At 39.1% G+C, this 26,319-nt stretch overlaps 1 protein-coding gene across 1 annotated transcript in view; it reads left to right on the top strand.

The window, feature by feature from the left end:
• LOC109395835 (receptor-type tyrosine-protein phosphatase gamma-like) overlaps positions 1-26,319 on the top strand; it is a gene marked incomplete at its 3' end in the record, with an annotated part of 531,517 nt that overhangs the window by 176,168 nt on the left and 329,030 nt on the right. The window contains exon 2 of the mRNA XM_019667172.1: positions 20,488-20,592. Within this exon, the coding sequence (XP_019522717.1) occupies positions 20,488-20,592 (105 nt within the window). The remainder of the gene's footprint in view (positions 1-20,487; positions 20,593-26,319) is intronic.

The raw sequence follows: 26,319 nt of genomic DNA, 5'->3' as shown, positions 1-26,319 counted from the left end.
CAAGGTAGGACCTGGAGAAGGAATAGGTAAAATTAGAATTGTCCAGAAGAATTCTAGTTCAAAGGTCACTTGGAATCAGTGCAAATATATTCTGTAGTGACATTTTATATTTGGGTCTTTATGTATTTTTAAAAGCATCTAAATATGCACCATCCATTTCCATATTTCAGTCCCTCAGACTTTCTAGGCTTGTCGGTGGAGCATTATTTCCCTTCCTCTATCTTTATAGAGTGTCTGAGTTTGAATTCCTTTGTCATGTACAATGTAATGTGACTTTGACAAGGTGCTTCATTAACTATTCTGTGCCTCAGGAAATGGGAATGCTGAGAGGGTTCATTTATCCCTCAAAATTCTGGTGAGGATTAAAGGTGATAAGCTGAAAAGTTCTGCCCAGTGTCTCACGGTACATAGTAAGTGCTAAAGAAATAGTAGCTATCTTCAGCATCTTTATGAATTATCCTTGTTAACTTTAGAAACTTATGCAGGGCAGGAGGAATTCTAGGAGTGAATTTATTTCTCTGACATTGAGATAGAGGTTAAAAAGAATCCTCACTTCTTTCTGAAATATATGTTAAAAAAAAAATCTTTGTTTCTGCCACAATATCTTGAGCCCTATTTCTTCATTTCATCCACTGTTTTGTCTTGGGTTTGAGCATGTCTTCACTTTGAGTAACATTACCTTAATAAAGAACTTGCCGGTCATACCATCTGTATCCCCTCCACTACAGAGTGAAGGAAAAGTTCTAAATTCATTTCACAGAGTGCTTTTTCTTTTCCTGAAATCGTGGTTTCTGAATAAACCTCAGATATCATGGATGATTTCTGAAACACCTAAAATCTGCTGTTGGTTCCATTGAGTTCAATATCGAAGAAGGGATAAGCCTGAACATGCGATGGCCCAAGAGAAAAGCTGGAGGTTTCCACAGCTTCTAATGCCATCCATTCTCCTCACCTTTTCACTTAATATTCACTCACTGATTATGCAGAGTTGATATTTAAGAGCAAATGTGTTTAATAAACCTTTGTAAGTGATATTTAAAGAAATGTTTATTTTTCAGAATCCGCTCAGGATTTCTGAGATCTGAGGTCTTGTAGTTTTGGTACATGCGTGGCACCAATATGTTCCAGAGTATTTCATTGCATAAAGTATGTCTTTCTCATCCACCATCTAAAAACCAAAGGAGCAAGTTGTTTCATTCAATTTCGCCTCATAGGGAAACTTCTAAAGATAAAAAATTTCCTTTCAGCATCATTATATGAATAAAAATAAATAAAGGAAGCTGTCTATTCATCCTCCCTCTGACTTCCAGTTTGACTGTCTTGCAGTCATGAAAGGACTTAAATTCAGAGGTGAAAAGTCTCCTTGCAGGATTTCATTCAGCTTCTTGTATACACATAGATAGTGAGACGAAAAAACAGAATATTGAACTGAAGTTTCAGTTTTGGATTGGAGCTTTCCAAAGTCATAAAACTGCTTTTTCTATTTGATTCTTCAAATGGATTTTGTGGTGTAATTGGTCAGTCAGAGGAGGTTTCAAAAAAGCATAACCAAAAAAAGAAAAACAGCAAGCTCTGCTTATTTAATAGTTCCCATTTTTTCATAGGAAAAGTACTTTTGGTTAAATAGCTCTTTTTCCAAAAAAGGAAAAACAATCCCCCCCCCCCCCCCCCCCCGTATAATTAGTTTAAGAAACTGCTTTTAGAGCTAGTTAAAGCAGACTTAGAGGTAAATGCTTTAGCCATCTTGATGTGATCTGGTGAACATTTTTATGTGGTTAGAACTTTTCATTAAATCATTGAATCCAGGATTGTAATAGCCCTTTTAGTTATTTTCGTTGAGACTTGTGTTGAGTTATTTCAAGTTAATAACTCTTCTTCAAGCAAAGCAGAATGCATGATATTTCTTCTGACATTTTCTTTCTGCAATTGAAGAGAACAAAGCAAACCTCATTATTTCCGGAAGTGAAAGTAACACCTGATGAAAATGGAGGCAACAAAAATGAACTCAGCCCAGCAGAATTCAAGTGGTTGGCGGGGCAATCCTACCCAATTGTTTGGTTTATTTATTTTCTTTTAAATTCCAGGGACAGGTCTACATGAATTCAATCAAACAAAGCCTACAGGAGTCCTGTCTTTCAGTCTTTCAGGAGGGAGAAATGGTCCTATGGACTTCAAAGTACAGAGAGAGGGGGCATATTTGGTCATTTATCTCGCTACAAGCCACAGAACATATTTATCCATGAATACATTTTCATGATTATAAATAGTCCTGAACTGTTGTTGCAGACAAAATCTTTGTCATCATGCAGCGATGAATTACTGTAGGTTTAATTTATTAATTATTCTTTTTTATTTTTAAATTGTGGGTGGGCATAGCCCACCATCTCAGACAGGCATCCTTGTTGTTAGGAGCACATGCTCTCACTAGCTGAGCCATCCTGCTACCTGTTGGCAGCTCAGCAGCAGCTCAGCTCAGGCGCAGCTCACTGGCCCATGTAGGAATTGAACCGGCAACCTTGTTGCTCAGAGCTTGCACTCTTGAGCAAGCTCTTAACCAACTGAGCCACTCGGCCGGCCCTATTAATTGTTCTTTACTTAGGCTACTTACTGTTCTCACATCTACTTGTGGAGAAGAGGTTTTTTAAAATTATAGTTTGGGGAGGCAGAGAAAAGCCAAGTTGGTTTCAAGGCCATGTACATGTCAATGTTTAAGCAGAGATGACATTGTTGTTAAAAAAAAATCACCCCCCTAATCTTCCTCTGACATCCACAGTAGGGTGCTCTGTTCCTCTACAGGTATCATAGAGGCAGGTGTGGGGCTAAAAAATAATACTTTGCCTTCCACCCTTTAAGTTCTTCTAGCACATCTAATAATCTAAGTAGCAAAGACAAATTAACAGGAGAAAAATCAAAATTTAATCCATGTGCATGGGGAATTTGCATAAGCATGGGCATTCCAGACAGTGAGGCCACACTGGGTATATAGAAATCCTGGGCAAAGGAGAATGGGGGTGGGAGGGACATTCGGTTTCAGAAGTGAGAATGGGCGATTTACAGGGAGTTGAGGAACGGAGGAACACACGTGAGAGGAAAATTCTTGCTGAGGAACTCAAACAATGGGACACAGATGGTACCTGGCTAAGGAATCTTCCAGAAAAGCAGGTTTCTATCTGAATCTCTTGGGCAGGAAAATGGGGAGGCTCAGAGGATCTTTCTGAGTCTTGTTTCTTAATAAACAGCTTTAAGTCAGTATCCCAAAAGGCAGCTTTTGGTTCCCTTCAGTCCCACCTTTGAAACTCGGAATAAGTTGGCAGGTTGCTCCATGTTTCATTGATCAGTTATTCAGTCCTGAGAATCAGTTAAACATTTCAGGAAGCTGTGATGCAGATGGGCTCCCATAAAGAGGCCTAGATCGTGTAAGCAAGCAGTCAGGTGTTTAGTAAGACATGTCTATGAAAACAAAGAGAAACAAAAGATTAATGATCAGAGCAAATAATACACCATTTCCGAGTCTGTAAGGCTGTCAGTCAAGAAGATTTCTAGTTGTAAGGATCACAGTTTCTTTTGCTGGAACGAAGGCAGGCAGTGAAAATCTGATAGATTTTCAAGGTCTGCAGTTTGAATGTGTCTTATGATGTCATCAGGTTCTCAGGTAAACTGCATGGATTACACAGCATCAGTCATGAGCTGTGACGATTTCTCTGAAGTTTATATCATGTCGTCTAGCTGCATTTTGTATTGGGTTGTTGGAAAAGTCATGACGTATTTTTCTGGTTTTCGTTGCAAAAATGCGTTATGACTTTCCCGACAACCCAATAGTTTCAAGGCTCAGGAAAACAAAATTGTAGTTCTCAATAATTTCAAGTCAAAGGATGGGAGAAAAATGAAACATTTGTTTGGAGGGTTGCAGCCAAATATTTAGGGAACTAGAAAAATTTAGGTTCCACTCCAGTTTACAGGTGAAAAATAAAACTTTAAATTAACTAGAATCTAATATCCACAGCTTTGTATTATAGTTTCTATTGAAACATAATTCTCTAAAATCACCCTAATTTTTATCAATCAAAGAGCACCAAATTAAGACCAATTTATTGCATAAGTCTAGTTTTAATCAATTTGGCCTGTTATTTGTAGAAGTACAATAAGAATAGCAATTGATTGGATAGGCCCTTTTATTTATTTATTATAATTTTTTTTTTAGCTGAGCCATCCTGCCACCTGTTGGCAGCTCAGTGGCAGCTCAGCTTGGGCCAGGCATTGAACTGCTGTTGCCCAGAGCTCGCACTCTTGAGTGAGCTCTTAACCAACTGAGCCACTCAGCCGTCCCTTATATAGGCCCTTTTAAAAATGCTTTGCTGTAATTTTCATAAGAAATTTCCAGGTTGAATTTAATCAGCCTCTCAAGGCTAAGAAGCCAAGCCACAAAGCTGCTATCTGACCTTGCCGCAGATTTGGGTGAATTCCTCAGGTTCTTGAGGTCCTCAGAATATCTTGAGGTTCTTTCTTTGTGTCTCCCAGGAAAGCAACCTTCTTCCATTACCTGGAAAGTCTGCTGTGAACCATGTAATCAAGGTGCCAGGCTTTGTTTCCATGGGGGTTTTGTTGGCTTTCAAAGTCAGCCTTAATTCCTTAAAGCTTTCTGGTGACGTCCAGAGTCTGTGCATGTCTCTCTGATATCCCAGTCAAAGTCTTGGTTAATAAACCCAGTTTCTAGTTTTGTCCTGTTATAGAAAGAACAGGTTCTAATTGAATTTATGCAAACAACCACACAAGCATGAAAACAATAATACTCACTAAGTGCTTCCAAATTCTGGAGGGATCGCATAGAGAGAAAAATATAAATATTTCAGTATTGCTCACAAAAGTATAATTTACAAATTGCTCTAAACCCCCCCCAAGTTTCTTTATATCTGGAAAACAAAAATAGTTTTAAAAATCAGCAATATTTCAAACAAAAAAGTTATAAAAGTTATAACTATTCAGGGTTCATTCAAGTTCCATATAATTTTTGTTTATCCTAATCATTTGCCAATATTTCCATAATTGCAGTTATTCCTTAAAGTTCTCTGAATCTTCCTCCAGCTTAAAGTACGATGTGAAAATTTATTCTCAGAAACATGTTTTAGAATAAGTCCTCTCCAAGGATCTTCCTGAAGATGAAACATATTTGCGAAAGCATCAGACTCAAACTGTCATTATCTGTAAATGACAAAAAACCAAAATGACATGGTTACAGATCTGGTTATAATGCACTTGACAAAGAAATTTGCTTTTCTGTAACGTAACATTTTAAGACAACAATTTGAATTACGAATGAATATATCAGAACTTTGTAGACTTTTGGAGAATTTATAATCTACAACAGCCATTTTATATTCATATATGCATACAAATACAACATGATTATTTATTTATTTGACTAAGCTTTCCATGTAATTTTAGTATATCAAATAGTCCTAGTGAGTTTAAATTTCTCTTTTATAAGGAGAGAGAGAACAATTCTTTGAGATATTACAGGGGCCCATTGGGACAACCCGATATACCATTTCCACATTAATAAAGTCTACTTTTAAAATTTCAACCCTGGGAATGTTGTCAAATATACTTGACCAAAAACATAATATATGATTATGAAACAATATTAAATTATCTGTTTACCCAAAGTGACCATAAAAGTATCAAACATAAATACAGGTTAGCAAATCTGTAGTTCTTAGGATTGAAGAGATTGTTTTCTTAAGTAATCGAAGACCTGATTAAGATGAGAAAATATGGAAAACTATTTTAATAAAACATAGAATCATTGTGTTCTAGGCAGAAAATTTTTCGTAGTATCTTATCTGGTGCAGACCATAAATACAGGGAAACCTTTTTCTTTTTAACAGAGTGATAGAAAACCACACTCTAATTCTGTATTAGCTTTCTTTTGATAGTTGAATTCATTTAAGTATATTCTAATCTTAGATTAATGATATATAAAATTTCCTCTATTAGGGTTTCTCTTCACAAACCTTCTACAACTTTCCTTGTCCCTTTTAGTTTGCCTCTTTCTCACTCAGAAATAATCAGTTTTAGGACATACCACTTTCTTTTAATTTTCTTCAAAAAATGTATCTCCATACCTTATACCTTCTATTACCAAAAACATAGTTTCTTTCCATCTTAACTGGAATTCTTAACCCTTAGAAACCTCAATTTCTAGTGATGACTAAAAAGTAAGCAATTAGTATTCTTTAAGTTGGCAAGTTTATGAGTATAATTTAGAAATTGGAGCTTTTTGACAAATATTTGCAATATTTTTAAGAAACATTTTTAAGTAAAGTACAAGTCATATTTATTAACAGATCCAAATCTATCTTATAGTTTTTCTGTGTAATACGGAGCCAAAGCAGGTTAAATTAGATTTATTTATTGATGTTTTAGAATTTCAAGTTACTTTGAAATATCTAGTCAATAATTTTTATTATTTAACTTAGTAAACTCTAAAGTTTCAAATTACCAAAAGATTTTGGAAAACTATGTTTAAGCGTGTATATATATATGCTATATACACACTTATATATCATATAACATAATTATTACTGAAAAGTTTTATCAAAACCTTTTTATTTTAGTTGCATCTATTAAGTAGTTCTTAATAACTCTGATATTTCAAAATTAATTATCACTCAAGCTATTTTCTTGACAAATTTTGTAACAGAGATAACATGAGCTGATTTTTGTAAATCTGGGTAAAAGAAAAATACCATATTCAATGTTAATAACTCTGAACGACATGTCTATTTAAGCAAACCAAGCCACAACCAGCTTTAATATAAAATATTTTCCCAGATCACATGATCTTGAAAAGCGTCTGGGTTAGTTTTTATTGTATTTTCTTATTTATGTAAGTGCTTAATTCCTTTAATCCAATCAAATATTATAAATTAGTCATGCCACCCGGAGGAAGAAAACATACCATACATATACATACATACATACATACATATATACATTTATACATATATATATATATATATATATATATATATATATACACACACACCATACATATACACAGAGACACACAGATACCACGACAGATCTAGACATAAACAGAATTACTAATAATTGTAGAGAAGACATAAGATTTTTCATTTGCCCTTGACTAAAGGTAAATAGAAAGGGGTCTGAGTGGACTTTCTTTTTTTTTTTTTTTTAAAGACTTTTTTTATTGGGGAATTGGGGGGATGGGAACCGTGCTGGGGAATTGGGGGAAGGGGAATAGACAAGTTGCTGTCGTTTTGTTCTTCAGTCTAGTCGTGGAGGACATTGCTTCACTGGCCCAAGTTGGCACCATCATTGCGCTCTTCCCGGGTGAATAGATCAGTCCCGGCTTCTGGACGGCCGCTCACTGTGGCTGCTGGCCACTCACGCTGGCTGCTGGCTACACACGGTAGCCCATGGCAACCCACTACAGCAGGGGCTGCAGCCTACGCCATCGCAGGCGACTCATGGCAGCACAGCTCCAGGTTGAGCTGTTGTTCAGCATCTTAGCTGTGGAGGGCAGTGTCACTGGCCCTCATATGTGGGATTCGAACTGGGGCCCTCTGGCATCCCAAGCCAGCTCTTAACCAACTGAGCCACTCGGCCGGTCCCTGGACTTTGATTTCTAATATTTGTCCTTCCATCTTATTAAGGGTGTCTTAATGGCTAGATAATAATACCAATATGAGAGCTCTCTAAAAATGTTCCAGTTGTGGAGTTTTTCTAATTCAAATCATCCATCTTCTGGCCACTGACAATAGGATTTATAGCTACTCAAACCAATAAGCGTTTTCTGGGAAACTAGGAAGCAAAAGACTTCCGTAAAGGTCGCAAAGGATGCAGCCCTCATAGTTCCAACACTTCATTCCCAGAGATAGCCTAAGAAACATGGGGAGCCTTGTCTACCTACAGTTACTCCGAAACACAGGGATCCTGGGCTCTACCTGCCTTGAACAGAATGAGGTTTAGGATTCCCTAAGCTTGAATGCACAGCCTTATTTGGCTGCCTGGCAGATGCATATATATCATCTAGCTGGTGGAGATAATATACCATCTCTGGGAGGGATCAGTAGAAAACAAGAGATTCACAACAAACCTTTGTCATTCAGCAACAGCTATATATAATGTCAGAGGGGTAGTAGATTGGGGGAGGAGGGTTATCACTTTGTGAGGGGTGTAAATGTCCAACTATTACGTGGTTTTGTACACCTGAAAACTAATTAAAAAAAAAAAGAAAAAAAAACAACAACCCACAAATCTTTATCAGAGTCACATTTGTCCAAGAAACTAGTTTCACAAATACTTTTCTCCTGCCAATCTAAATTTAGAGGACAGATAATGATTCTCACCACTTCCAACTTCCGTGAAACCCTGCAAATGAAGTGATCAGAGAAGCTGACAGTAAAATTCTTACCACCTCTGCCAGCTAATGGTTAGATGTCCATGACCTCATAGCTGCAGCAGTCCATGGAGCTAGCCAGCAGTGTCTGAGCCGTTAATTCTCCTGCCTGGCTCGCCAAGTTATGAGGGCTTAAAAAAATGAATACTTTTTCTCGCACCTACTAAGTTCTTCTAGCTGGGCTAATAATCAAATCAACAGAGGCAGATCAACAGGAGAAAACTAAAGCTCAATACATGGGCATGGAGAACCCACACAAGCAATGAAAATCCCAAAGACAGTGAGGCAACACTGGGTTATATAAGACATTTTGGACAAAGGTCGAAAGGAGAGGTGGAGGAAGTATTAGATTTCAGAAGTGAGAATGGGCGACTTATAAGTAGAGAGGAACATGCATGAGAGGAAAATTCTTGCTAGGCAACTCAGAAACAATGGTATATGGGGTATCTAGCTAACAGGCTTGGAGCGTTCCTGAGTAATGCTAGGGAGAAGATTCTTAAGGTGATTAATTAAGCCCAGGCTCCCTTCCTAAAAAGCAGGTTTCTGTCTGAATTTCTTGGACAGGAAAGAGGGGGAGGCTCAAAGGTTCTTTCTGTGTCTTGTTTCTTAATAAACAGTTTACAGTCAATACCCCAAAAGGTAGCTTCAGGGCTGCAAAATTTGGGTTCCCTTCACAGGTAATTTTTTTTTTCTTGTATAACATTGATACATACACTATTAAGTCCTAAGAGAAAATATAGGGATAAGGTGTATTCCTGCCTTCTTGCTTTTCCTCATTTTGTTTGCAGTTAGTTGTATCCCGTTACGTAACGGTTATCGTTTTATATTGACATGTATAAGCAATTAATTGCCTGATCTAACTAGTGCAAATCCTAATTCAGGCGAAAAGGAGCAAAGCCCTTTAAAGTCCTGGGGATACTGCCCTTGTTCCTCAGCTTCCTTCTTCTCCCCGCACCAGCTCACAAAGCTTCGCGGGGGTGGCCTCCTTACGCCGCCCTCTTTCCTGCCTGGCCATCCTCACAGGTGCTGCGCTTTCATCGTGAACTCGGTCCTCCTGTCCTGTCAACGCCTTCAACTCGAATGCTACCTCTTTCTCCGACTACTCTAAATACATTTCTTCTCTACTTGTGTTCCCTGTGGCTCTACCATGTTTGTTTCATTTAATTCTCATGTTTTTTCACCATGTATACAAATTATAATTTCTGTATTCATTGACTGACCCCCACCCTAGTGGGCGGAAGCTCTGAGAGGGCGTGAGCAGTGTGGGGTAAGCACTGTTGAATGCCTTGTAGAGCCCGTGAATACTTGATTGCATATACCAGACTCCCTAGAAATTCTCTTTTTGTCCAGAAGAAGTTATGAACCACTTAAACAGATAGTAAGTGTGGAGGTGGAGGAGAAAATTTGCTGACCAGAAGCACAGAGCTTTGGGGAATAAACAGACAGCTACAGGCAGGCTACTACTGGCTTCCCAGGATTTAAAAGAGCTGTGAACCTAAAAATATAGGTGGCAATAATTGAACAAAAAATATTTATTTGGGATCAAAGAAATTGTAATTTAGGGAGTACAGATTCAGGCAGAATCCCAAGTAATACCCCCCCCACACACACACACACACACCCGCAGGAGAGGGATTCAGGGTGTTTATGGGAAAAGGGCAGGAAGATGAGGTAAGTTGTATTAAAGATGAATTCATTGGTGCGAAATGAGATAAGGGTGGATCTATACTTCATGGATTGGCTTGAGATTTGAAAGGCTGGGTTTGCACTTCATTGATCGGTTAGCAATTTGGTCATCAGCAAAGTTCAGTTTTATCAGCCCATACAAACAGGATCTTCTCATTTTTACTGACTTCTGCGAATATTGGTGGTTTGGTTCAGTTAGGAAGATAAAACAAGGTGTGCAGGGCAGTGCCTCTGAAATGGCTACTCCAGCTCTGTTGTAATATGGCTCCACTCATGTCATCTTTCACAGTGGCATCCCTGATCTTGCCCCTGAAGTCACAGATTTCTGGGTTTACTAAGCCACTCGGGCTTATCCACAATTGCTTGGTATCTTGAGTAAAAGGGTGTCATGGTTGGAGTGCCCTCTGTATTTGATCCCTAAACCCAGAGCGTAGGTCTTTTGCCTACAATGTGTTTTCTTCCATCTTCCATGGTTTGGGTATTATTGGGTTGTCGGAGAAGTCATGGCTTAGTTTTTCAATGTTTTTCGTTGCAAAAATGCGTCATGACTTTTCCGACAACCCAATATTTTGGGGGGTGTTTTTGTCACTGTGAAACTCACTACATCCTAGTTCTGGAAATGTGATTCATGTCTCAGTGCTAGCACATTTTGCTAGGGTTGTTGGTAGATGTGCCCTGATTTTAAAATGGGCACAGCAACATTTAAATAGTTTTTTGTTTTGTTTTATTTTGTTTTGGTCCATTTCCTTTTGTTCCTTAAAAATGTACCAATTTTATTCAACATTTTTCATTCAATATATCACAGGGACTGTGTGTATAAAAATGACTCAACTGTGTAAGAAACCCAAGTTATGATGCTTATCGTTTATTTCTCAGGGATAAAAAATTATTATAGTCATAATTATAAATTTTAAACAAGATAAAATATGAATAAAGACTTTATTAATCAATATATCACTTTATTTGTTTCTCTAACTCAAGTTGTAACCTTTTATTTTTGCTTGAATAGAAAAGTGACATTTTTATAAACAATAAGCAATGTTGGTATAATTGTAATTGGGTATACTCCATATCATGTTAGAAAAATCACTCTATTTTTCTTTTAATACTATCAGAACATGATTTTACCTTAGACAATTGCCAATAGTGGCGGAAAGAATAGACAACTACCGTATTTCCCCATGTATAAGATGCACCTTAATTTGGGGCCTGAAATTTGAAAAAAAATGTATTACATAAAGTTATTGAACTCAAGTTTTATTCATCAAAAAATTCATACAACTCCTCATCACTGTTAAAAAATGTACAACCACTGTATAAGATGCACCCAGTTTTTAGACCCCAAATTTTTTGAAAAAGGGTGCATCTAATACATGGGGAAATACGGTTCTTTGTTTTGAAATTGTTACGTTTTTAGTTTTCTGAGGCCCATGTACAAACTTTTTCACTTGCAATGTTTATTTACTTTTGAGCAGGTGGAATAGCTCTTAATTCACAAATATTTTTATAATTCCTAAAATTCAATTTTGTGAAGAATAGTTGTATAGTGTCAATTGTATAGGTTTGAGAGTAATATCTGGTTCAGAGCTGTGTGTTCTTGAGCAAGTTACATACTATTTTTGAATAATTGTACCTAAGCCACAAGACTATTGGAAGAATTACATGAGCTATTGTATTGATGGTACTTTTAATAGTGCTTGCCTCTTAGGCAATAATTGAGTTAGTACATAACTTATTATTGGGCCCAGCCATGGATGGCAAACTCGGATGGCAAACTCAGATGGCCATAAGGATTAGAAAGGAAATATAAATGATCCAGTGGGACTGGGTGGGCCATGATTCTTCTCTAAAAAGCTAGTTGCTATTCACATGGCATAGTGTTGCTATTTGGGCACAAAGTACAGATCTCCCATTAAAAAAATACAGATTTTTTTAATCCAGGGGCTCTCACCTGGATTTTCCTATGTTGGCAATTAATGAAACACACATACACACACATGCATATACATACAGTACATATACATACAGGGAAACACAGCATCTGGGTTGATGGCTGTATTCAGCACGGTGGCCTTTACTGTGCAGTCTCTGATCTATATCTGCCAGTTCTGTTGATCACTAGGGATTCAAAGGGATGGCCCATTTGTGAAATTTAAAGTACAAATTTAAAGGCAAGTAACAATACCACAACACCATGAGTGACGAATCCTCATTTCCCCACTAACTTTTAAAATTAGGAGACTTGATTCTTTGAGAACGAAACAGTATTAAAATGAATTGGAAGAGTTTGTTGATTTATTTCTATCTGATGTTATAAAATATTGGAAACCAGGAGTGTCTTGATTTTTTTAGGAGAGTGCCTCAAAGGAAGGGCGAACCATGGTGTTTATTTTAGATCTTCATTACAAATGTATAAGGATCTCCCGTATAAATCCGTTTTTGAAGTGTACCTTTTCTTGGACCTGTTGGGAAGCATGTATTTTTATTTCTGAAGTTTTAGAATTATGGTGTAGTTCATAGCAGAGGCATGGCTCTTAATTTTTTGTACATTTTAGTCCTGTGTGATTAAAAAAAATACAGTCTGCCTTTTGGAATCAGTGTTAAAGCAAAATGACGAAGAGAGATAGATCAGTATTTTGCTTCTTTCCTTGACTTAAGTCATTTTTACGAGGTTTTTTTCTGTCCTTTTTTTTCTTTCTAGGGCAGCGGTTCACAACCTGTGGGTCGCGACCCCTTTGGGGGTCAAATGACCCTTTCACAGGGGTCGCCGGGTACTCGTATGTGGGCGTATCTACATGTGGGCCTGGAGATGGATATAGGAGCGGTGTCTCGGTTCCTAAGACCATCGAAAAAAAGTGTTTTCCGATGGTCTTAGGTGACCCCTGTGAAAGCTTGAGAACCCGCTGCTCTAGGGTACTACATTGCTGTTTGATTCCTCCTTCCTTTGAATCATCTTTAAGTTTCAGTAATCTATTTTACTTAAAAAAAAAAAAGGTCATGGCTCTATATTAGGTCTGTTCATCATTTCAGATGATGAAAAATATATATTTTTTGTAGTTGGAACAATAAGTACATTTGAATATAATAAAATAGGTAATTTACTGTAATATAATTATTATATTTGAGGTTAGCTCAGTATCAAACAACTGGAGGGAGCATTTGTAATGAGGTAGTTTACACAGGAACGTACTTCTTGATTCTACTATTTGGGACACTCACTAAGTACATTTTACTCCTCTTTATTGAAATACAGGCACAAAGGAGATGAGAGGCTGGTTGGAATATTTAATTACTTTAACTATAATTTGATAGTTTTGCCCATTGTAGGCACAAGAAAGATAAAAATTTATTCATTTTAGACTATTGTGTGGGTTTTAATGCTCTTAAATGCTCTTTAAAATTTAGAGAAAATTGTGCTTGATAACGATTTTGCCATCCTTGAGGGATCTTTAATTAGTTTGTTGTATGAGAAGTTATAATAGATATAAACAGCCTACTTAACTGCTTGTCTGCCGTTCTGGAAGAAATCTGCATCCTGGATTTGAAAACCTGGGTGGCTATTATTTATTTTTAGTGGGCTTATTTTTGGCATTAACTTGGGCAGAGAACTAGGACTCCTTATAGGAGAGCCGTCCATCCATCATCTTAAGTAATTTTTATTCTGGCAGTAGGGAGCCAGAATTTCTTTGTTCTGATGTTTTCCATTTTGGGTGGAAGCTGACCAATTTTCCCAGCCTTGTAAGTTCCTTGGAATGACCTAGAATTGGACATACAGTTAGAAGCAGAAATACCCTCAAGTGTCACTACACTATTTTGCTTTGAGTACAAATGTCCTACCATGTCATACATGGAACTTTTGTCTGTTCTTATCATAAACTTACTGGTTTCACCTCCACATAACCTTTGCCCCTTATCACTTTCCTCTGTAGGAGGTCATGACATAGCTGGGATCAGTGGACATTGTTGGTTCAATATGGTAAGATGAAACGGTAATGTGGAGGGATGTTGTGGTTATTTTGAAATGCTTTTTAGGGACCCCATGTCTTCCTTTCTTGGTGGGGCACCTCACACTTCCATTAGATAATACAAATGCATATGTAAATGCACCACCATTATTAAAAACAGTAAGGCATTAGTTATACTCTGTAATTTCAATTCAGGCATTTGCAATTATGGAAGAAAAAGACAGACTATCAATAGGTAATTGCGTTTATTTTTATCCCATGAAGATTCATTGACCCTTCTTTCTGACAGTAAAACCTAAGAAAAGACGTCTATGGCAAGAATGTTATTTAATGTAGTGTTCAGAGGAGCTGGTCTCTTTGTATGAAAAATGCTCAGCCTGAAAATTAACACAGAAGAGTTAATACAGCTTAAAACTCTGTTTTTGCCCCCAAGTCAAAATTTCTATGAAACCCTGAGAGTAAGGATTACACAGAATCCTCCTGAAGATTATAGTTAAGGCAGATGGGATACACATCTGCTTTTATATTCCCAGAATAAAAACATTTCTTGTTATAAACTATGTCCGGTGGCTCTGGGAAATTAAATCATGCACATAGGAAACAGTTTTGTTGATGTCTTCAGTGGTTGGTAACTCAGGATGTTTTTATAGGAAAGGATTGGGCCTTTGGGTCTGGAAATATTTTTATCTTTTTCACTTTAGGCTGGAAATGAGTATGCTTGGTAGAAGTTCTGAGAGGTGATCGAGTTTAGGAAAACTCCCTGATGAAAATGCTTGTCACTCATTCAGTTCTCTTCTAAGAAGATTTCTGCTGCAGGAGTGAGAAGTAAGCATAGTTGGCTAGTTAATGTTATTGGTTTTGAAATCTCTGCTTTCAGCGTGTCAAAATTGAGAGACTCAAATTGTCCTGGATGATGGAAGTAGTTGGGTTTTTCCTTTCTAAACTCATTTCATGATTAGAGTATCCAGACCCTTGAAGAGAGCATGAGTTTGATATTCCTCATGCTCAGGTTTGTTAGTGCACATGAGTGCGTGCGTATGTGTGTTGGTTAAATTTGGATGAGAGACAACCTCTTTGAGGACCATTGTGCATCAGTGTACAGTACTACGTTGTCCTTTGTGTCTCCTACACTTGTTCCATCACTGCGGTCCCAGTTCCGTGAAGCACTGGAACACCACTAAAAACCTTGCTGACAGACACCTTCAGCTCCATAAACCATAGCAGTCTTGGTGCTGTAGAGCTTGGTAGAATATATGTTTGCAGAACACCAGCTCCTCCCTCTTGTTAGTCACACGATAATTATAGGCAGATTTACACTTATTGTGTATTCCGAAGAGTAAGACTACATATTTTCATAAGCATGCTCCATTTTTAATTGTGTAGTTAAGTTGCTGACATAAGCAAGTATGCAATTTCACATTAAGGTAAGGATCCGTAAAGGCATGCATTTGCATAATTTAATTTTCTGCACAGGAGATATTGAAAATCAATAGCATGATTCATGGCCTCGCCATGTCATTGCCATGCCGCTGTTGGTTGGCTGTATGAGTTTAGAAGAATACACACAATATTAAAATTGATTGAATTTCATGGGCTGATTCTGTATCATTACTTAGGAACCACACATCGTTTCTTTTTGCAAATCTCTGCTCCTTGCCAATAAGATTAAATTGCTTAATGTACTCGATATACCTTTTTGATTGCTGCTCAAATAATAATATTAAAAGTTGTTTAAAAAAAACTTGTCTATGATGAAAATATTTGTTGGACTTAAGGTGTTTTTTATTTTAAATGTGCAAGAGCCAGTAGTACATGATTATGTTCTTATTCAGGGAAAAAGAAATCCCATTACTTGACATCAATGAACTAAAAGGGGAAACCAAATATAGTCATCTTTAATAAATTGTTTATGTGTTAAGTAGAAATCTGGTGCCAGGGTGATAAAGTCCTTTGCTACCCTCTTCATTTCTGAATTGCTTCACTCAGGGATGGCTTATGAGGTACTTGGGGTCATTTCTTCCAGATTCATGTGGTAGGTATTTGTTGTTTGTGATAGGTGGGCAGTGCCTAGAAAGTGAGCCAGTAGAGGAAACAGTAGCGGTTTTGCTTGTGGCTTATTATGTAAACACAGACATGTGCGCACACTCACAGATACACATACTCTTACCCCCAATACGGACACCATCAGTCTTTCTATTTATTGTTTATGTATTTATTCATTTCAGTCGCTCACTAATTATTAACACATACTATATGCCAGGCTCCATCGAGGGGGGTAGGTGAGAGTTTCTTATCTTCAGGGAGCGTGGAACCCATCATAGATCATGCAGCATACCCTTCAGAAGCGGCTTTTCCTGCCCATCCTTACCTTGCTGTGTCCAACCCACACTGTACCTCAGTATTCTGGGAGTGAAATGAAGACAGGATTAACTCACCTTCTTTGGGATGGCCCTGTCTCCTATGTTACTTCTTGTCAGTAGGTCTGGATACAGCAAGACTACACCTCCTACCTTTGTCTCAAGTTGAGCCACCTTTAGACAGGCAGTTCTGGTGCTCAGCTCAGCTCCCTTACACCATGCTGTGATCTATATGGATGGCTGGGAAAGTACCTGCTCTCTGGGGTATGGATTCCACTACTTTGTAGTGTCGGGAGGACCTTCTGATATGTACCTCCCTTGTTTCTTGAATGTAATATATCTTCATAGATTCGCTCTTTCACTAATTGGTTTGGTGGGCTTGCGGAGCTGGCAGGTGTGGGACCCCAAGACCTATGGCCTGTATCCAGTCTAGTTAAAGACTTTGGGCATTGTGGTCTTGGAGGCTCTCACGGTTACCTGCTGAAGCCCTGGACTCGGTTGCTTTGCTTTCCTGGCAGGATGGGCAATACAGCTGCCCTTGCGGAAGCCACTCCAGTGAGAGCCACTGCTGGCAGCCTTCAGCCTCCTTTGCCCACCCTGATGTTCTCAAAGGTTCTGGGAAATGGAAAGCACCCCCTTTTCAGGAAAAAAAAAGAAGGTGGAGGACTGGTGGTGGAGATTGCGATACTAGATAATATCTAATGTAAAGGTATATGAATTTATATCCTTAACCTCATCCCTTCTTTACTTTGATACCTAGTTTATTTCTCTGTTTTCTGGCTAGACCTCTGGTTCAGTTCAAATTTATTTGTCTGAATTCTGAGGTTGATGCCACAGCGGGGTGATTTCTGCCCAGCCAGCTTTTCACTAGTGTTAGGACTTAGCATGTTAGGTTCCAGGCAGGAGGGTACGAATTCAGAATGTCAGAGCTGAGTGGGACCCGAGGTCAAGGGTTTGTGTTTATCTCTGGCTTCAAAAGAGAATCACCTGGAGAAGGTTTTTTTTTTAAGGACTGACTTCTGAGTCCCACCCTAGACCAATTAAATCTGTCTGTGGCGGTTGAGAGAGCTGTAGTCCAGTCTTTTATGGATGGAGAACTTGGTGATCAGGAGTTGAAGAGACTTGTTTGAAGTTCACTAAGGTCACAGTTGGTGTCATTTGGGGATCTTTGCATACAAGAGACAGAAAAGTAAGCTTTGGCAGATAATTGGTTCATGTAAATATAGAGCACCCATGGGGTTGGTTTTAAAATGGCTTTGTCCCTGCCTTAAGTTTTGTCAACAGAAATTATCTATAGATTTTCTCTGGCTTGGCTACCTTTTTGAGCGCCTCTGCTGATCCCCTTCTTGACCTTCAATCACCCCCTTGAGGCTTCAGGCTCATGTCTTAATAGCTTAAGGAAGAGAGAAGACTCTGATTGGCCAGTGTCCCCCAAACATACCACTGGGTGGGGTCAGGGCATAATTTCCAGCAATTGACTGGCTTAAGCCAAACCAGGCCCACTCCTGGAGCTGCAGGGATGCAGGCCAGAGAGCATGGCTCTCCAGTTTATGACTCCTGGCTAAGAGAGTGGGCATGACGATTACAAAAACACTGACTGCAGCAGGTTTCCACTGTCATCAGACATTGTAAAGCACTATATTCCCAGTGCTGAGTTGGGTGGTCTACTCACAGTAACTTGGGTTACCTTTGTAACTATCCTATAGGGTTGGTACTTTCAGCTCCATTTTACAGACAGGGAAACTGAGGCTCTACCACATACCCTAATGGAAACCACTTGCATTACTCCCAAGGAAGGTCAAGGCACTCTTTTGCTCATTGTCCTGATACAAAAAGGAAGACTTATTTGGGAATGATTATTTAGAATGTACTAGCTCTAAGAGACATAGTAGACAGAAAAGTTTCCCAAGTCATAAAGAAGCCTAACAGTTATTGACTTGGTGTGCTTTAGTGTATGAAATAAAAATAGTTTAGGAGACTAGGAGTTGGAGAATTTTAGTTTTGATAGAGGTTTACAATTGTCAACTTCCTGGGCTTTGAATAGCTCATCTGCAAAACTGCAGAATAGGTTGGATTGGAGGTACCTAAACCTTCATCATACTTTAAAATTGGTTTGTAACTCAGATTTCGACTTTGTCATTCAGGACCAATGAGCAGGCATGCGTGACACCAGGTTTACTTTTTAGATGTGTTTTAGGATTTTACAGGATTCCCACTTCCCTCTGAAGGGTTCATCTGTGTGGAGTATCTTCGTTCTTTGTTCAGGCATTACTTCTCTTAAAACCAGTCTTAGCATTGACATGTAAGCATAAAGTACATGTTTCCTAATTTTCTTCGTGACTGTCACATTGTCAACAAAGCGTATGCGATCATGGTGAGATGATTACTATTATTATTATTATTATTATTACTTTGACTAATTTGGAATAGAATATGTATTGTGTTTTCTTAGTACCATGTTCATTTTAATTGAATATACATTTCTCTAACCATTTTCTTTGCTTTTTAAAAGTGCATTTTAATTTGTTTGGGTGCATTTAAATGTGAACATAGACAGCTGGGATGTATTGTTTGAAGTGTAATTCCATTTCATTTTAGATTCTGGGCACCTGTGATATTTGTCTTCTTTCACGTATCAGTGCATTCAGGTGTGGACTCACAACAAAAGAAATTTGCATCCATGATAGGATGGGATGGGAGGGGAGGGCTTCAAACACTATAGCTGGCAGATTGAAGCTGTCCGTAATGGGGTAGAAGATTGGATTCATTTTCAGTTTTTAAAAAAATACATCATTGGGCTGGCCGAGTAGTGTGTTGGTTAAGAGCTGGCTTGGGACGCCAGCTCTGAGCAGCAGGGCCCCGGTTCGGATCCCACATGAGGGCCAGTGACACAGCCCTGAACAGCTAAGATGGTGAACAACAGCTCGACCTGGAGCTGGGCTGCTGTGAGTCGCCGGTGATGGCATAGGCTGCAGCCCCTGCTACAGTGGGTTGCCATAAGCTACCGTGTGTGGCCGGCAGCCGGTGTGAGCTGCCAAAGAGCCGCCGTGAGTGGCCATCCAGAGGCCGGCGACCGATCTGCCTCAGCCGGGAGGAGCGCAATGATAATACCAATATATGGGCTAGTGAAGCGACGTCCTCCACAACTAGACTGAAGAACAAAAGAACAGCAACTTGTCTGTTCCCCTCCCCCAATTCCCCAATGCTGTTCCCCTCCCTCAATTCCCCACTAAAAGCTTAAAAAAACAAAACAAAAAACATCATTAAGCAATGTTTTGTGTTTTTTTTTTCTGAGCATGTTGGCCTGGGAGGGTTTCAAATTTCATGTCTTCAGATATAACAGGTGACTCTTTGGAGTCCAGAGAATGTGGAGGCCTGATACTCCCCATGGGGAGTCTCCCGGGCCTCAGACTGTGCTGTGTGTGGATGGCAGAGGGCCTGGCTTTGATGCAGGCATGCTGGTGTTGGGTTCCCTGACCTGCTGCATATTTACCTGTGTGACCTGGGACCAGTATCTTAGTGTCTCTGAGCCTGAAGGCCTCCATCTGTAAAAGAGATGGAATGACCCTTGCTTTCTGAAGATCAAATGAGGCTAGAGGCTATTTGCACCTATGACATAGGCTTATTTGTACATGTGGTTGGCACCAAAACCACAGGCTCAAGGTCTAGTCGTTGTATGACCTTGGGCAAATTCAAGTGACTTAACTTCTCTAAGCTTCAGTTTGCATATCTATGGAATGGCCCCATTATTGGGACCATTGTATCTTCTACTTGGTGGTCTTTGCAGATTAAATAAGATAATGTATATAAAGTGCTTAGTGTATTGTGCTTCTTGGCACAGAGTCAAAGCTCATCGTAAGCTGTGATTAATACTAATAGTAACCATGGTAATTTCTCTAGGGTCTCCTGTGGTTGTTTTTTTGTAAAACCAGGAGGTTCTGTTCAGTTATTCCAAGGTCGGTGCTTCTAGGGAGTTACTCAGCTGTGTACACTTGACACCTTCCTGTGTCCAGTGGGGTGATGACTGTCTCATGTGGCTTTCCCTGTCTTCCAGCGCTGACAGAAGGCTACGTTGGGGCCCTGCAGGAGAGCAGACACGGGAGCTCAGCGCAGATCCGCAGGCGCAAGGCTTCAGGGGACCCTTACTGGGCCTACTCTGGTAAGTTGACTTGTTCTGAACAGGGTCACCAGGCCAGTTCACGTCCCATTCAACTCAGTTGAAAGCACACTTTGAATCACTTTCTTGCCTGACTTCTGTTTGTTCAAACCTTTCGTAGTTTCCTAAACGTTGAAATAGTCAAGCCTGTTTTTCCTCAAGGTTATATTAAGTACTTTAATTTATCTCTCCCACCTGTTTTCTCAACCTGCTTTTTCCCCTCAATTTATTTTCTCAACTTGTTAATGGCTCATTGTACCAAACTTGTAATTTTCCACAAGACATAGCCTTTTCTGTTTTGTCGGTGACTGTGATTTCAGAGAGCAGAAAATACATGGCTAGTCTTGAGCTGCTAAATGTCTGCTAAATATTATAAAGCATCCCATATCAAGATGATCTATTGTGGTTTAATCTAAAAAAATTTAACTTTATTTTCAGATCAGATCTTCTTAGTTGAATATACTTTAGCCTTCTACTCTGTGGTATTCTGCAGTTCTTTTCATTTTTTATTTTTACTTTCAGCCTTTGAGCCAGTGAAGAGAGAGAGAGAGAGCAGTATTATAACCATGTTGACTATTACACTGGAAATAATTTTCTTACATTATAAGGGGAAAAAGATGAAAACCTACAAGAATGCACAGACCTTTCTAAATGATGCCTCCAACAACTAGCAAAAATACGATAGGTGGATTACTGTTTCTAAAATAGATTTTGATGTTCAAAAATATACAGAAAATGTATTGCAGCCAATACAGAGGAATGCTTGAAGAAGATAGACCACTTTGGAAATTGTGTTGGCACTGAATAATTCAAGTTCTTTGTATGAAAGAACTTAGAGGCATGGAGCATTAGTCTTAATAACAAATCTATATATTATGCAATGTTGTTGCGTACAGAACGGAAAGGTATTATTTTCATGATGATACCCAGGTTCCAAATGCTGAAATTCCACCTGCATATCCTCGGAAATTTGTGTCAGTGTAAAATTTATAGGCCTGATCTTTAATTACACCTTATCTATTAGCATTTTGCATCCTTTTGTCTATTGATAAATCTCCTGCTCCTACAGGGAGAATAGCCTATCTGTTTTGTTTTGCAAAGAACAGATAGTGATTCTGAGGTCTTTCATCACACCCAGTTCCCTGTGATTAGAATGATCTAATTAGAGCCTTTTTGTCAACATTTTTGATAAATGAAGGAAACAGGGTGATGAAAGCCAAACTTACATTTGTGTGTGTGTGTGTGTGTGTGTGTGTGTGTGTGTGTGTGTGTGTGTGTGTGTGTATGTATGTATGTATCTTCTTGCCAAGCAATCCAAAGAAAATTTATCTTTTTGTACTCTGTGGCTCCAATATCAGTTAGGAAGAGGCATAAAGTGGCCGCTATTTATAGTTCATCAATTTAGAATAATAATGCCTTTAGTCAGGAAATTGGAAGTTACATCCCATCAGCATCTCCAATTGAAAATGTCGGTGAAGGAATGAAAGGCTTACTCTTTTCCTATTACTTAGTTAAGAATGGACATAAAGTGGTACGGTTTTTGAGATGGAGCAGTTGTTTGTATCATTAACTCTGGTGGAGTTAATGAGCCTCCATTTTGTATTTCTGGAATGCATTGTGTCTGCACCTGGACACTTCTGTTGGTGGAAGGGCTGAAAGATGAACCTCAGGAGTTTGGCATGCTTTTCTGTAATGATACAGATATGCTTAGGCTTTGCCGGGCCTACGGTCTGTGTTGCAACTACACAGCTGCCATCGTAGTGCAAAAACAGCCATAGATAATACTGGACAAACTGGCGGGGCTTTGATAAAATTTTATTTATGAACAATGAAATTTGAATTTCATGTGTCAGGTAATATTATACTTTTTGATGTTTTTTTTCCCCCTCAACCATTTAAAAGTATGGAAACCATTCTTTTTTTGCATGCCATGCTAAAATAGGTGGCCAGTTGGATAGGGTCACAGGCTATCCTTTGTCAATTCCTGTTCTTATTGATTTTTTTTCTGGAACTGGGAAGACTCTCATATGAGAAATCCCCTAGAAATATACATTTGGAAGAACCTGTGAAGTATCTTGCTGGGCGTTATGCACGAAAGAAAAGGAGAAGAAAAGAATGAGAGAAGTTATCAATTGATGATACTGATAAAAGTGAACTTGCATCTTAAGATGACTAACCGTAGAGCTGGGAGGACTCTGGGTGGAGCTGGGCCCCTTGTTCACTATCTAGTCCTGACTTCCTGTAGAAACTTTGTGGTAACTTCCGGGGGAGGGATCTATATAGAGAGAGGACATCTGGGGAAGGGTGGGGTGGGCTCTCTTTTTGCACGTGGGCAGTCTTTTGGGAGCCTGGCCAGAGGAGTGCATTCTCACACTGCTGTGGTGGTTTCTTTCTTTTTCTTTTCTGAATAAACCGCTCTTTTGATGGGTTGTCTGGAGAGTTATTTTGGCCAGTTGACAATACATAGTCTTCATGCTTTCAATTTCCTGAAAATACCACCATATCGGTGGTTGCTTCACACCTGTAGGGGAGGACAAATACAATTTTCTCCTACCCTTGGAAGGTTCTTCTGGCTGAACTAATAATCAAAATGACATAAGGCGTGTATGTGGGGAATTCACATAAGCATAAAAATTCCAAAGATAGTAAGGCGAAATGAGGTATGCATGTCATTCTGGAGTAAGGAAGGGATGGGAATTGGTGGTCTAGGACTTTGGAGGACAGTAAGGCAATTTCCAAGGAGGTGGAAAACGTTCATGTCTCATAAACAAATGTTCGTTGGGCAGTCTTGAAACCATGGGACACAGAGGACTTTAATCCGAGGGGCCTTGCAGGGTTCTATCACTGCCTAGTTCATATTAAACAGAGTTATCTATGATGATCTCTCCTTTCCTGAAACAGGTCTTCTATCTGAGTTCTTTTAGGCACTTAGGGGAGAGGTCAAAGTTTCTTTCCGAGTCTTTTGTTTCTTAAAAACAACAAACTTAAAGCAACCTATATCCCAAAAGGCATATTTTGGGGCAGCATAGTCAGCACCCTCACACGAAAAGGTGGAATATCAGTTCTCAGGTCAAGAAGACTTGGGTTCCATCAGAGACATTCCTTAGCATTAGGCAAATAGACAAAGAAAGGGCAGGAAAGAGTAAGATTTGTTGCCTGTTCCTTTTGGCATTTACACCAGCACCTTCAAACCACAGTAAACCAGATGTTGGACTATTAGCTGCAGGTATGTATACCTCTAGCCATCAATGTTGCTTCAAAAGTGGGGCTCCCAAACGAAAAGCTCATTGTTTGTAGTGGGAAGTGTTTTTGAAATTTAGCAAAAGGAATGTAGGCCACTTCTGAAAGATTGGTTTAATGGTCCAGGTTTCAATCTCCTGCCTCTAATTCACAGACTTGTCTTTGTTCCTCCTAAGATAATATCACTGATGCTTTGGGGGTATGGGGTGTGAGATTATGAATTCTGAAGTCATATAGACAACATTTCAAATCTAATTTTTATGTCTTAATATCTTTATGAGGTTGGGAGGATATTTAATTGTTTGGAGCCTCAGTTTCCCCACCTTTGAAATAGGAATAATTAATACCACTTCCCTCATAGAGTTGTTATGGGGATGAAATGAGATGATATGTGTGAAAACTGAACAAATCCCTGGCATAAAGTACCTAATATTACTTCCTTTTTTTGGGGGGGAGGGCACTATTATTACTTTTGTTGCTATTGATATTATTATCATTGGAATTCTCACTGGGTAGCTATGATCGACAGTGTGTCATTACTTGTTGATACTGAGAGCTAAGCATGCTGAGTTACATCGTTTGTAATTCACTAGAATTACCCATTTGGGATTTGGGAATGAGGGTTAAGCAAACTATTCTCAGGTTCAGAGGTTGGTTGGCATGCTACAAACCACCTCCTGTTTTTGTGAGTAAAGTTTTATTGGAACACAGTTATGCCTATTCCTTTAGGTCAGCGGTTCTCAACCTGTGGGTCGTGACCCCTTTGGGGGTCGAACAATCCTTTCACAGGGGTCGTTGGATACTCGTGTGTGGGCATATCTGCATGTGGGCCTGGAGACGGATAGAAGAGCAGTGTCTCGGTTCCTAAGACCATCGAAAATATGTGTTTCCGATGGTCTGAGGTGACCCCTGTGAAAGGTTGAGAACCGCTGCTTTAGGTTCTGTCTTCGGCTGGTTTCATGCTACAGCTGAATAGTTGAGTAGTTGCCATATAGGCCTTTGCCCAAAAAGTCTAGAATGTTATTATCTGGTGCTTTACAGAAAGGTTTGCCAACTTTGCTCGCACTGATGCAGCCTGAGTTTTTGAGCAGATGTTAGCCTGACTCAAACAGAAGTGTTCAGATTTGGAATGTGTTTTTTAAAACCCCTGGCCTTGCATTCCCCTTGAGCTATAGTATCTGCAGCAAGTGTTGTAGTTAGTATTCCTAATGAATCTGGTCCTTCCTTTGGAGAGGACTCGGGAGGAACAAAGATGTGCTGTGGGGAGGGCCGGCCGAGTGGCTCAGTTGGTTAAGAGCTCGCTCAAGAGTTTGAACTCTGAACAACAGGGTCGCTGGTTTGATTCCCGGCCCGAGCTGAGCTGCCGCTGAGCTGCCAACAGGTGGCAGGATGGCTCAGCTAATGAAAAAAAAATGTGCTGTGGGAGATGGGTGGGTGCTGGTGGCTCTGCGGCCTCCTGGGTTACTGCGTCTTCCTCATTAGGTTGCCTTCGTGTGGGTGGGTTTTGGTGAATGATGCTGATCTGGTTATTCCAGTGGCATTCCACCCCACTCACTTGAGAAGAGTTGCAAAAATATTTGAGCTGTGGATAGCTTGTTTTTAGTATATTGTCACAATAGTAATTCACTAATATTAATGTAACTTTTCACTATAGGACTAGCCAAGTTTCATCACCTTGGATAATACATACATCCTATTAGATTTGAAATCCTAAAAACTTTACTTCTGTATGCTTATCAGACAATTTCATTGTGAATGCCTACAGCTTTAGCATAGAGGACTGGCGGAGCCTGGAGATACGTGTTCTAGGCCCATTGTGATCATCTGAAGATTGGTAACTTCTCAGCTCCTTAATTTTGTCTGTTGTAAAAAGGTGGGTCGTAATATCTGAGTTCAATGTGAACATACCATGAATAAGATATATGAAACAGCACATAAATGTAAGATATTACTGTTAACTGTTAATAATAGCAATGTAATTTCAAGATTGCTTTATATCTTTGGATTTATTTTCCTTATACCAGATAGGGAAAAAGGTGGAAAGACCTTTTTAGGTATTTTATGTAGAATTACACTGACAAGAAAAAGAAAAGGCAATAGTTCAAATTAGAGTGTTTCATTGGAAGTATTAAACCAATTTCTTTGCTGTTAATTTCACTCGACTAAGATACAGATATTTTTCTGTGTTACTTGAGGTGATGACAGCTCATGAATTTTGGAGTTTGCTGAGAACTTCTGTAATTACTGCACAAAAAGTAACACATGCTAGGTAGGTCATCGTTGCCGGAAAGGGAAATGAGAAACAAATCCAGAGCAAGTTCACATGGAAATTTGAGACATTTTTATAAAGCCGTCTGTTTTCTCTCTTCCCCCTCAGATACTTGGAGTAAAACAGGCTGTGGTTTCTCTTCCTACCTCATTGTTACTTAACCTATTTGCTTTTCTGCATTTTTAATAATCTGTATCTTATATTCCTTCTGCGTAGAAAGA

The sequence above is a fragment of the Hipposideros armiger genome, unplaced genomic scaffold, assembly GCF_001890085.2.
Source record: "Hipposideros armiger isolate ML-2016 unplaced genomic scaffold, ASM189008v1 scaffold_487, whole genome shotgun sequence".
NCBI lineage: Eukaryota > Metazoa > Chordata > Mammalia > Chiroptera > Hipposideridae > Hipposideros > Hipposideros armiger.
Note: the sequence above shows the minus strand (reverse complement) of the source record. Positions and strands in the feature narration are given on the sequence as shown.